Source organism: Pelodiscus sinensis, chromosome 15 (assembly GCF_052426305.1).
Source record: "Pelodiscus sinensis isolate ZL-2025 chromosome 15, ASM5242630v1, whole genome shotgun sequence".
Lineage (NCBI taxonomy): Eukaryota > Metazoa > Chordata > Testudines > Trionychidae > Pelodiscus > Pelodiscus sinensis.
In genome coordinates, this window is record NC_143066.1 from 27,306,870 (window position 1) to 27,319,458 (window position 12,589).

At 42.2% G+C, this 12,589-nt stretch overlaps 1 protein-coding gene across 2 annotated transcripts in view; it reads left to right on the top strand.

The window, feature by feature from the left end:
* Positions 1 to 793: 793 nt before the first annotated feature.
* Positions 794 to 12,589, top strand: part of FAM20C (FAM20C golgi associated secretory pathway kinase) — a 104,573-nt gene continuing 92,777 nt past the window's right edge. The window contains exons 1-3 of one of the 2 annotated variants that reach the window (XM_006112825.5): positions 794 to 1,489; positions 1,612 to 2,507; positions 4,784 to 4,962. In XM_006112825.5, the coding sequence (XP_006112887.1) occupies positions 1,951 to 2,507; positions 4,784 to 4,962 (736 nt within the window). In that variant the 5' untranslated portion in view covers positions 794 to 1,489; positions 1,612 to 1,950. Of the gene's footprint in view, positions 2,508 to 4,783; positions 4,963 to 12,589 lie in introns of both variants that reach the window. The other variant, XM_075899530.2, reaches the window with a different exon arrangement.

The following is a 12,589-nucleotide window of genomic DNA, read 5'->3' on the forward strand; positions in this document are numbered from 1 at the left end:
CCTAATTGGCCTGCTAAAGCCAGGGTTGTGAGTTCAATCCTTGAGGGGGCTGTTTAGGCAAATCTGTCAGGGCTGGTACTTGGTCCTACTATGAGGGCAGGGGACTGGACTCCATGACCTTTCAAGGTCCTTTTCAGCTCTATGAGATGGTATGGTATATCTCCATATTAAAAGATATGAACAAAATCCACAGCAGAGCCATCAAGGGATCCCAAGTCTCAATCCAGTGCTTTAACCACTCTCCATCTCCTCTGAATTATCTGATTGGAAACTCTGGGTCAGTTTTCAGAATCTCTCCTGGCTGGAGGACAATATTGGCAGCCTAATCTCCTTTTTCATCCGGCTATATTGTAAGCATGTGCAGCTAATGTAACCAGACGGGTGGATTGTTACACTGCAACACCTTTAAAGATTGTTACGGTCGGCAGCATCCAGATTCAAAATCAAGATTATTCATCTGTTTCTTAGAAGGAAGAGAAGCCGAGTTTTACGTTTTGACCTTGTTATACACGGGTGACATGGGGAGGGAAAGCAGTAGATTTGCTTCCGAAAATGATCTCTCCTCTCCAGACAATGACATAGCAGAAATCATGTCCCTAAGCCTAGACAGCCAGACTGTACTAATACTTTGCAATGTTATTAGCATAGATTCCAACCCCCCCCCCCAAAAAAAACCCTTTGAGAAACAGACGCCCTCTCCTTGCCCCAGTTGGAGCTGCAGCCGAATGGGGAGGGGGTGGGAGGAAAGGGGAGACCGAAAGAAAGAAAAGCTTGTGGCTGAGGTTTTCCTGTTACTATCATTGTAACGTTTATTTAGCCAATCTCTTAACTATGACGTCTGGATCCATGGCTTGCTCATAATATTTAACACACCCACTAAAGGCTGGAGTTGCAGCGCTACTAGTCCAACCAGTCAGTGTAGCTGAAAGGGGTTTTCACTCTGCACCTGCCAAAGACCTTTCTCCCTCTTTCTCTGCCTCTCCCTTTCTCTCGCAAGGCAGATCTGTACGACCCCGCAGAGATCAAAGACAGCACCTCCCTCGCTAAGAAGAACCGCTGCTGTTTTGTGCTAGTTTCTTTCCTCTTCTCTCTCTCCTTCGGTGCGTGCTTTACCTTGCCGTAGCGCCATCGGGCAGTTTTGCAACCCCAAAACAAAACAAAATAACAAAAAGCCAAACCAAAACAACTCTCCCCTCCCCTCCCAAAAAAACCCCGCGGAGCCCCAGCCTGGATCCAGCCAGCACACTGAGTTGGACCCTAGTTGACTACTCATCTCTCCCCAGCGCTGGATGCGATGGATGAAGACTCTGGACACAGGCTAAGAAAAGCATTTTCCAGCCCATGTTTTTAAACAGTCTGGCGGAGGAGCGCGTGTGTCCCACGGCTGCATCACTGGTCAATTTCAAAGGATGGGGGGCAGCGTTTCCAGCACCTCGAAATATGATGGATGATTTTTGCTGCCGCTGAACGCCTTTCTCTCTTTAAACAGGTTTTATTATAATTTTTATTCCCCATCTTAATGCCCCCCCCCTTTCCCCATCAGAGCTTCAGAGGTTGGTTTCTCTTCAATCATCCCTTTTTCTTTCCCCTTGTGCTCCCTGTCATCATCAGCCTCAAGGAAAAGACCGGGGCAATTGGGCAGACGGGTTTAGACGCTGAACTGCTGCTGGCTTTGTGTTCCCATTGATGTGCAAAGCCTTGACTCCGTGCGGTGGGGATTTTCGTCTGGCCGAGTCCTGGATGAGACTCGACCAAGAGGAACGAGGACCGAGCGCTTGCAGAATATTTACTTTCTTCGCTTGCCGGGTTGATTTGTTCTCCGAGCAGGGGGGCAAAAAAGACAAAACACATCGAGACTCGAGCTTTTTCTGTGAAAGGGCTCCTTTAAATATTTAAATCACCCCTTTGCTTCCCCCCCCCCTTTATAATTTATTAGAAGCCCCCTTGACAATGAAGATGATTTTAGTGCGGAGATTCAGGGTGCTGATCCTGATGGTGTTTTTGATCGCCTGCACCATGCACATCATGATCGATCTGCTCCCCAAGCTGGAGAAGCGAGCGGCCAGGACCGAGGGCCAGGCGGGCTGCTCGTGCGCTCAGCCCCCGAGCGAGGAGGCGCAGGGCTGGGGGAAGCCGCGAGCGAAGGGCGGCTCGGAAGCCGGCTGGCCTAACAAGCACACGCTGCGGATCCTGCAGGATTTCAGCAGCGACCCCGGCTCCAACCTCACCTCGCACTCGCTGGAGAAGCTCGGCGCGGCCTCGGAGAAAGCCGAAGCTTTTAAGAGGCTGGAACAAAGCGCCAGGAGCCAGGATCTGGGGCACAAGCCGCTCATCCAAGATGGGAGCCCGGGCGCCCAGCCCCTGGGGAAGGGGTACTCCAAGCTGGCGGCTCTCTTCGAGCAGCCCCTGTACAAGATCGCCACGCCGGAGCTGGCGGAGGAGGATGTCTTGTTCAATGTCAACAGCGACATCCGATTTAACCCGAAAGCGGCCGAGAACCAGGACTGGTAAGTAGGGCAGGCGGGGGGAGGGGAGGCAGGGTGTGAGCCTCCACTCTGGGCCCCCAACGGGCTGTCACTGAGAGCAAAGGGGAGTCATGCCACCGGCCGCGCCCGCGACGAAACACAGCACCCCCGGAGAGCACGTTTCTCTCCCCAGACCCAGCAGCAAGGGGATTTGGGTTATGCTCATGTGGCATTCCCGTGAAGACTGGCAACACTGCTCTGGGTCTGGAGAGAGGTAACTAGCGAAGCGATGGATGCAGGAGCCACTGGCGTGGGACCAGTGGATCTGGGTTCTTCTTCTTAATTACAGTACATTTAAAAATATTATACAGTCTGCAGGAAACAGTGTGGCTGCTGCTTGCACACCGGGTTTGAAAAGGCACTGCAGCTCACTTTACATTTCAGCGTTAAAAAAGGAAATGACAGCTCTTGCCTGGATGCAGAATTATAAGTGAGATAAGCAGCTGTTATAAATAGTAGCCAATGTGTATGTTAAGACTTGGATTTTGGTGGTGGTTGTTTTTTAAATGACCACATATAGTTTAAGAAGCACCGCTGTTTCTTATTAAAACCCTGAAGAGAGTAGAAAGATCATTACATAGAAAACAAGAGATTATATGTGTCAATGGTGGTATGTCAAAGCCGGTAGCTGGAAATAAAATTAATATGTTTATGTCGGTAGAGGAATATAGGTTCTAACAAGTCATTTACAAGACTGGAGTAAGAGCTATGTTAGATTAAATGAAAGCTTCCGTGATATAATTCAGGTGTCACCAAGACAATAACAAAATAACATGTTTAAACTAGGCTTGTTATTTTCCCCCAAGCCAACAAAATAAAGAACACAAGACAGAGCAGTAAAATATTAACTTCTCTCAGAAGCAGAGAGATTGACTTCAAAGGTCATAAAACCGTCCATAATATACAGATATAAATGGGATTTCAACCTTCAGGGTCTGACTTTTGACACAGCATTTTCTGCTCTGAATTATTTTTTGACATTCTAAAGCCCAGTGCTTCTATCCTTAACTTTTAATGCATTTGGTTTCATCTATGAATTGCCTGCCCCCACTGCTTAGAAACTTGAATGGATGAAAAATCAAAAGGCTTGTCTCTAATACAACAGCACCCTCTTTCAAACACAGTGACACTGTAATGTTTAAACAGCTTCATTGTACCATGCAAAAACTCTGTCAAGCGATAGAGCAGCCAGCCTGGATTTGAATCTTTAATGATGTTGTATAAATGTTTTCATTTTCAACCTCAAGTTTCTATGAATCACAAAGACCCTTAATGTAGCATAATTAAAATCAAACTTAAAACTCACTAGCTTAGAAAACTTCCAATTTCTCTGGAAAATCTGTCATCAGTATATGTCAGTAACGTAGGGAATATACTCCAGAAATGGCTAAAGATACAATTGACTCCTGCAATCAAGGCATGTGATGGCAATGTGATCTACAATAGAACTGCTGATCTACTTGTTTCTACTAGTTACTGCCCACAAGATTTAAATAATTAAAATCAAATTTAGCAGTTTACATTAATTCATACAATTCTTTGTTATAACAATAGCTTAAAGCTAAGCAAACTTTCTTGCACACATGGGAAATAGAATTTCCATTTAGAAAGTAGTCAAAAGTTATTTCACTTCCTTTTGATCCCGTAGGAATAATAAAACAAACAGATTCTGAATGTAACATCACAATTATTAAATAATTTCAGGATCTGTTCATTGTTAAATAAAGATGTGGGGAACATTTTATTTTTGTTTCAAAATTGTCTAAGTTGTTTTTGACAACTCTAAAATAAATCTTAAAGACTGAGTTTTCTGAACATTGTACTCTGGATTTAAAAAAAAAAACAAAAAACAAAATGTGCACAGCTACCTTGAATTAAACCAACTTTTTTGGAGTTTTAGAACAGTGCTATGCAATGTAACACCGAGTTCAACATTTTTTTATATTTTATAAGGGTCAGATCCAATGTCTGTTGCAGTCAATGGGAGCTTTGCCACTGACTTTAGTGGTCTTTGGATCAAGTACTAATAATTTAGGTCACAATTCTGCTCCCATTGAGATCAACAGCAAAGCTACCAATGGCTTCTCTAGAAATGGAAGCAGGCCTTTAATCCACAGCAGGGACAAATGGAAAGCCTTCTCTCACATCTGTATTGTTTGCTTTTCATATCATTGCATTTCAAAGCCCTCTTTTAAGTTGCTTTGTGGAGAACCAGCAGAAAAAATATTAATACTTCTCTCTCTCTACTTTTGTGGTAGGCAAAATGAAGGTAATGAAGATGAGGAATTTTTACCCACTGGAGAAACATCTGTAGATTCCTACCCAAACTGGTTAAAATTCCACATTGGTATTAATCGCTATGAGTTGTATTCCAGACACAATCCTGTAATTGAGGCTTTGCTACAAGACCTGGTCTCCCAGAAGATAACCAGTGTTGGTAGGTTCAGATACATATTTTTATGACTATTTACTTATTCAAGTCCTCATTGCTGTTTTAATATTAATGACTATTTCCCATTACTTCTATCTGATGTTCCTAAAGCATTGCTTCCTGGCTACATTCAAGTCTGCATTTATTTTCCTTGTTAAATATGAAAGAGGGTTTATAAAGATACTTTGCCAGTTTCATGGTGCATGCATGTTTGAAAAGCCGTTTATATTTCTGTGGATGCTAGCAAGATTCTAGCAGCAAAAGCATATTAGGTCAGATTTATCCCTGAGGTAAATCTACTGACTTCTGAGGGGTTACAGTGACAACACACTAGAGTATTGCTTGTTAAAATGTAAAAAAAAAAATGATTTTTTCAAAAGTCTGATTTTTTGTATTTTAATTTTCTCAACAAAGAGTTTGCTGTTAAAAAAAAATCCAGAGTGGGGGGAGGGAATGAAGAGCAACATCTTCATCTGCAGAAGACATTTAAAGCATGAAGCCACACAATGCAGTGTCTCTATACATCTTATCAGACTGCACTGTGCTCCAGTACTGCTGTAGCTTTCAGCCCCAAAGCTGCAGTGGCTGTATTTGCAGGTCTACCACTGATTTCAAAGAGAGTGAAACAAGTATCAGGGTAGCAGGATAGGGTCCATAGTTCAACTCTGTTTATTCTGTTTATAAACCCATGATTGAGATGATACCATGTTGACCCCTCAGTACATGTAATGATCTGGAACACATGGAAGTATTTTCTACGAAGTCGATTTATGATAGTTTTAGGTACCCTTGCCTCTGGCTTTATAGTTACCAACAAAAGAAACCAAAAACAGGGCCCTGATGTTCTAAACCAGTTAATGTAATTTTATTTTGAGTGGCTGGCAACTGTAATTTGTCAGGACGTTTTTATGTGCCTTGAGGCACATACAGAATTAGGCAATTTCTATTACACCAACTTCCTAAGTAGTCTTCACCTTTTCACAAAGATGAAATCATAGAAGCTCTACAAAAGGGTTGATAATCAGTATCTCTATGAGCAGATTAGGTCTCCGGGCTTTGGCTCTGCAACTTTATTCAGTAAAAGCTTCAATGGGAATTTTGTCCAAGTAAATCAGCATCAATGGGCATAATGATTATATTTTCCAGCCTGTGAACCATAGATTTCTCCAAGCAGTGCTAGGATTAAGGGGTATTCTTGACCAGAAAGGATGGATTGATTCAGCTGGTCAAAACAGCAGGAGCCATGATTTGGGGAATGAATATTGGATGAAATTCAGCCCTATGCAGAGAAACATAAGTGGAACTTAAATGAGGCTTAGATATTGTGCTCTGCTTAGAGGGGAGTTTCACCTCAAGAGAACAGTTTTCAAACCATGTTGCTTTAACAAGCTGTCCAGATCCAATGTACTGGATGATCAAATTGAAGGTTAGGTGCATAAATGAATGCCAGTGGCATGAGCCTGTGTGCTGCTTTTCTGTTCCACCCCTAAACTGAGATGCTTTATTAAGGAGCCTAGATTGAGAATTGTGCTGTATATATGCCCACTTTAGATAACATCTAACATAATAGGAATCATGGTCATTGTCTTTAGACAATCACAAATGCTTTTCATCTGCCTGCAGTCTAGGCTTCAGAGAACAAGGATAATCTACAGTCAGTGGAACAGATTCTAGATGATTTTCATTATTTTGGGGTGGGAAATAAAAGTCCTCTTTCCTGATGCACTCACTCCGTCAAAAATGGCGTACGGAATATTCATCTTGCTATTGGACTGTGGAATGGAAACAGCTCTTTATTACGTTAATTTTAAGCACACTTCATTTATCTATCAGGAGATGGAAGAGAAAGAGATGTAAACTGTGCCCTCTCCTAGTCCTCCCACTTTGCATATGGACCATAGTGCCTTTTATATTGCACTGTTGAATAGCCACACTTCAAAATTTACTGAACTACTTTTATTTCTCCAAGATCAAACTACAGTGTATGTTGCTAATGCAGAGGAAAACCATTGCTTGCAGCATGCTCAGATGTGAACATTATGTAATGCTTATCAAATAGATGGTATAATAACATCTTAATAAGTTTGTCATAGTCTGTGGGCTAGTGGATGAAGGAGGGGAATGAGAATCAGAAGTACCCAGCCATGGACTTGTCCTGTACTCTTGGATATGTTGCTTTCTCTCAGCAAAATGGTTATACAAAATTCTGAGTGAAAAATCTCAGCTCCAGTGGAGCCAGTGGAAATTTTGCCATTGACTTCATGGAGGCCTTGATTTCCCCCTGTATATCTTAGAGATGTCTTGTAAAGCCTTAATTAATTAAGGTTTTGCTAAGGCTTTGGGATCCTCAGGGAAAAGTGCTAGAGAGGCACAACACCATATTTATTGTATTACGCATTTCATTTGAGATATTCTGTTTTATGCTTTTATAGTGTTTTCCACAATGGCGTTGGGGGCCTCTGGGTGAGGCTGCAGTAAAATTCTAAATAAGAGCAATTTACATCAATGATACCTTGCAATTTGAATGTACACACATGCTAAACAATGCATCTCATTAGATGTTCCTTAATCAAAGGGCTGTCTAAAAAGATAAATAAAGCTCAATTCCTAGAAATGAATTCAAGCTAGCCACTTAAAATGAGCTAATAAAAATCAGAGAGCCTGATCCTAGTTAGAGGATTGTCTGCATCAAAATGCCCAAACCACTGCCAATACAAGCCATGTTTGCTCCTCTGTGAACAGAGTTTTAGCAAAGTTTGACAAACTTTATATTATGTTATTAATTTTTTTGTAGAGTACAGTAGGTTTTGTTTTACACTGCAAACACTAAAGGCTTTTTTAAAAAATGAACATCTGCTCATTTTTCATGTGTAGTGTATAGGAGTAATAGGGACTTTAGAACTTTTAAATGGATGAATAAAGTCTGGCATGTATTATCAAAGGACACATGAATGATCACTACCTTGCCTCATATAATCCTGCCCATCTTCCAAGTTAATTGCCATGAGTCTTTTGCTGGTTTGCTTTTGAAAGGCAGTTATGGAGATGACTACAAGGTTAGAAATGTAAAACAAATTGAAATCTTCATACTGCCTGAGAATGATCATTTTATTTTGACACTCAGTGCAATTAAATATACAGAATCCTAGAAGTTAAATGGAAAAGACCCCTTCACTTGTCCAGTCCTTTTAATGCAAGGAATATTGTCTACAAGTTTTCTAATATTTTGGTATCTTCAGTATAGGTTTTAATAGGCTTGTATAGTTTTGATATGCAAGTTTTGATATCTGGAAGTGGAACTGTAGCTAAACCATCTTCCTAACTAGGTCAGATTTATCTTCTTAATTTTATTATTAATTGGTAAGTGTCACATCCAAAAAGACCACCCTTGATCAATCAAAACTGCTTTCAAGATTCTGTAACCCAGACAGTTACCTTACATGAAAATAGCGAGAGAAGCAATTACTGCTAAGTTCATAAGAGCAGAGGGCATTAAGGTGACATTTTCTTGAGGTTAAAGTTTAAATGGAACAAATCCATTGATGATGGCACTATGGAAAAGGGAACATGAACATTACAATTAGTTCCCACAGCGACACCCAGAGGTGGCCTTGAAAAGGACAGGGTTAAGAATAACTAAGCCAAATACACGTCCAAACTCCTGTGATTGATATTTTTTCAATTCAGTGCAAAGGGCTCAATCCTGTTCTCATTGAATTCAATGCAAAATGTATGATGCCTTAAAAGGGAGCAGGACTGGTTAATGTTTTCTAATGAATATTGAAGCCCATTTTTCAGAAAAGGTGGGTGCACGTATGCATGCGTAACTACACACCTGCCTTGCATTCAGAATTACCCTCACTTCCTGCACCAATTACCGTAATTAGCCTTTCTCTTGAACATTTAGGTATGTGCATAATCACAGCAGCAGCGTGAGCAGTTTAACTAGAAGTGCTGTATGGCATAGAGCAGTTAGATACATCAGTTCAGTAGCGGTGAGCCTAATCCCACTTTCAACAGGAATTTTGCCACTGGCTTGCATGTGAGCAAATCAAGCTTCTGTGGCTTTTTTTTTTTTTTTTTTTTTTTTTAATTCCCTGGCTGAAAGGCCCTGGGAACATTACCTGATTCAGTTCATTTCTAAAGTCTATGATGCATTCAATTTGTGCAGGCAATAATTAGAAAGCTAGAGCACAAAATTACTGATGTGGTAGATAAATGGTACAATTAACGAAGGTAGACACTGGCTAAACAGCAAAATAAAAGACAGTGCTCTGAATACTGAACTGAGATGCTGGTTCTCAATAAAATGATAAATATCTTGTCAAAAAGCAAGGACAGAAGGTGTGAGTAACATGATGTAATGTAGCACCACTGATTTACTTTATAAGAAAACAGTGAATCTGCCAAGAATCAACAGATTGATTAAATTTATGGGCCTAAATGGGGCTGAGGGACAGGGTGGCTGGGGGGAAGCGGGGAGGGAGGCGAAGACCTTAAAAATATACAACAAAGATTTTGGATGTTTTAACAGATCTCTTCACCTTTTAAAATTGCATTTATCATCTTGAAGACCTTCAAAAATGAGTTAGCAGCAGTGGGTGAGCAAGAAAAATTTAGTAAGTGATTGGGGCTTGCATTTGTTTTGACATTTGTTCTGAATGACAGCTTGTATGGAAACAAGCATCTAGGTTATGCAGACTAGTATCTGCTCATGAAATTGAGGTGTTTATGTCAGACTTAGGTCTGATTTACAAGTTGGAATCTAGATCTGGATTTGAACTTACCCTAGTTCTGATATCCTATAACAGATTTTTGCTCAGTCTCAACTCTCTCCTATATCAGCAGCACATAGGTATATGGTGTATTGTATGTCAGACCAGGGGAGCTGACAGGATTGCTAATCCCCTAGGCAGCATAGGGAACCGATTCTGGCTCCGTCTTCCTGGGAGGGGTGGGGCTTCAGACAGAAGGGTGGAGCTAAGACAGCCAGTGCACAGCACCACCTGGAAAGCATTGCCTCTCCCTCTTCCCCATCCTCTCGCCAGCCCTCAGGGCCAGCTGGAGTGCCTGGTGTGGGGCTCTGCAGCACATGGTGTGGCGTTCCCATAGTGATTCTAAAGGCCCTGAGGTTCTGGCTGCCAGAGCCTTTAGAATTGCTGGGCTCCAGGATAATTGCCCCTTTTCCCCTCCTGTCAGCAAGCCTGTGTCAGATATTGTCAAAAGAAAGGAAGTTCAGACATAATGCTAACACTCTGCCCTTTTTACAGAGGGGTTGCTCTGTTAGACTGTTTCAGCAAAAACAACAAGGAGCCCTGTGGCACCTTAAAGAAAAATTTAGTCTTTAAAGTGCCCATGAAAGCTTATGTCCAAATAAATGTGTTAGTCTTTAAAGTGCTAAAGAGCTCCTCATTGTTTTTATTCTGTCCTATTGCTATTACAAAAGATTATGGAAAATATCTTAACTTGATATTCAGGGACCTGCCATTCTCATTGTTTAAAATAGTCATGATGATTATTATTATTTAAAACAGGGGTGCGGAACTGGTTTTTGATCGGGGGTCACTGACCCACAGAAAAATCACTCGAGAGCCACACAGAAGTGAGAAGCAAAAAAACCCTAAAAAAAACACCTGTAACCCTCACTGATGTGGCCCCCCCGACTGGGAAGGAGAAAACCACTCCCCACAGTCCCCTCACACATAAGAGTCTAGGGGGGCCCAGGCTAGTTCCCCATCCCTGATTTAAAAAATCACCAGTAGTACACACTTTACAAAGACAAGTACCCCCAACAGAAGATCTTACAGTCTAAGGGTATGTCTATACCACAGGACAAAGTAGAATAAGATACACAACTTGCACTACATAATAGCTTAACTCAGCTTTTGGCACTGTCTACACTCTTCCTTCAACTTCCCTTAGTCCTCATAAAAGCAGGACTACAGACATTGACTGGAGTGTCCGTCTCACTTCGAATTAGCTGTCTTAACTAGACTAATAATTTGAACCCTGGAAGATTGACAGCAGAAGTTTCTCTCTTCCTCTGTAGTGTAGACATGCCCTAAGTGGGTTGGAAGGCTAAAGGCTAGTTTGCAACGAAAGCTAGGAAATTATATATTAGGTCACATCTGCTGTTCATCCAGTTTAATTGCCCTTAGAGGATGGTAAAACAAACCAATATGGACAGCTATAAAAATCATAGACTCATAGAACACTAGAACTGGAAGAGACCTCAAGAGGTCATTGAGTCCAGTCCCCTGCCCTCATGGCAGGACCCAGTACTGTCTAGACCATCCCTGATATAGGTCTGTCTAACCTGCTCTTAAATATCTCCAGAGATGGGGATTCCACAGCCTCCGTAGGCAACTTATTCCAGTGATTAACCACCCTGACAGTTACGAAGTTTTTCCTAATGTTCAACCTAAACCTCCCTTACTGCAGTTTAAGCCCATTGCTTCTTGTCCTATTCTCAGGGGCTAAGGAGAACAATTTTTCTCTCTCCTCCTTGTGACACCCTTTTAGATATCTGAACTGCTATTATGTCCGTGCTCAGTCTTCTCCTTTCCAAACTTAACAAGCCCAATTCTTTCAGTCTGACTTCATAGGTCATGTTCTCTAGACCTTTAATCATTCTTGGTGCTCTTTTCTGGACCTTCTCCAGTTTCTCCACATTTTTCTTCATATGTGGTGCCCAGAACTGAAGCCTAATCAGCGCAGAGTAGGGCAGAAGAATGATAGAGTGATCATGGTGACTTACATCTCACAAGTTCCATAGAGGGGTTCACTATTTTAACTCTTCAGAGGGATGGTGTAGGGTTTGCAGAAAACATGGACATGTGTTTTCAGAACGCACTAGCAGAGGAGAGGTTGGAGGCATTGCTGACTGGGGACACCAGAGGCACATGGGAGAGAGATGACTGGTGAGCATGGGAGAAGATCATTGCAAGCTTAATCCAAAGCCTACAAGAATCAGTGGAAAGATGCTCATGGATCAGGCTCTGAGTCACCAAATGCCAACAGTAAAGTCAACCTCACTGAGCCTCTTGAAATTTTGAAAGTGAGGCCTTAAAAATCTAGTAATACCTTAGATCAGGGATGGGCAAATTATGTCCCATGAGTCACGTCTACCTCAGGATTATCAGTCTATCAGCCCAATGGGGCAAAACTAGGCTTCCCCCTGGCTCTGGCCCCATTCTGCTCTTAGAGGCAGCTGGTACATCCCTGCAGCCCCAGAGAGGGGAGGAGAAGAGGGCTCTGCACACTGCCCTCACTGGCAGGTACCATCCCCACAGCTCCCTTTGGCCGGGAATGAGGAACCCAGCAACGGATGCTGCAGGGGCATTGCCTGCAGGCAAGGGCATAGCATGGAACCGCCTATCCCTCCTCCCACCAGGAGGATACTTCGAATTAGCTTCAAACTCCTGCCCCAGTCGCACATTCATAATGTACCCACCCCCCAGCTCCCTGCCATATAGTTTCCCTATCCAAATGTGGCCCTCAGGTCCAAAAGTTTGACCACCACTGTCTTAGATGAAAGAGGATGTTAAGGATGGAATGTATTAAAATAGAGCTTTCAATTTCTTTCTTTGATAATTTGAATTGCCTAAATATTACATGAAATCTTGGTATTAGA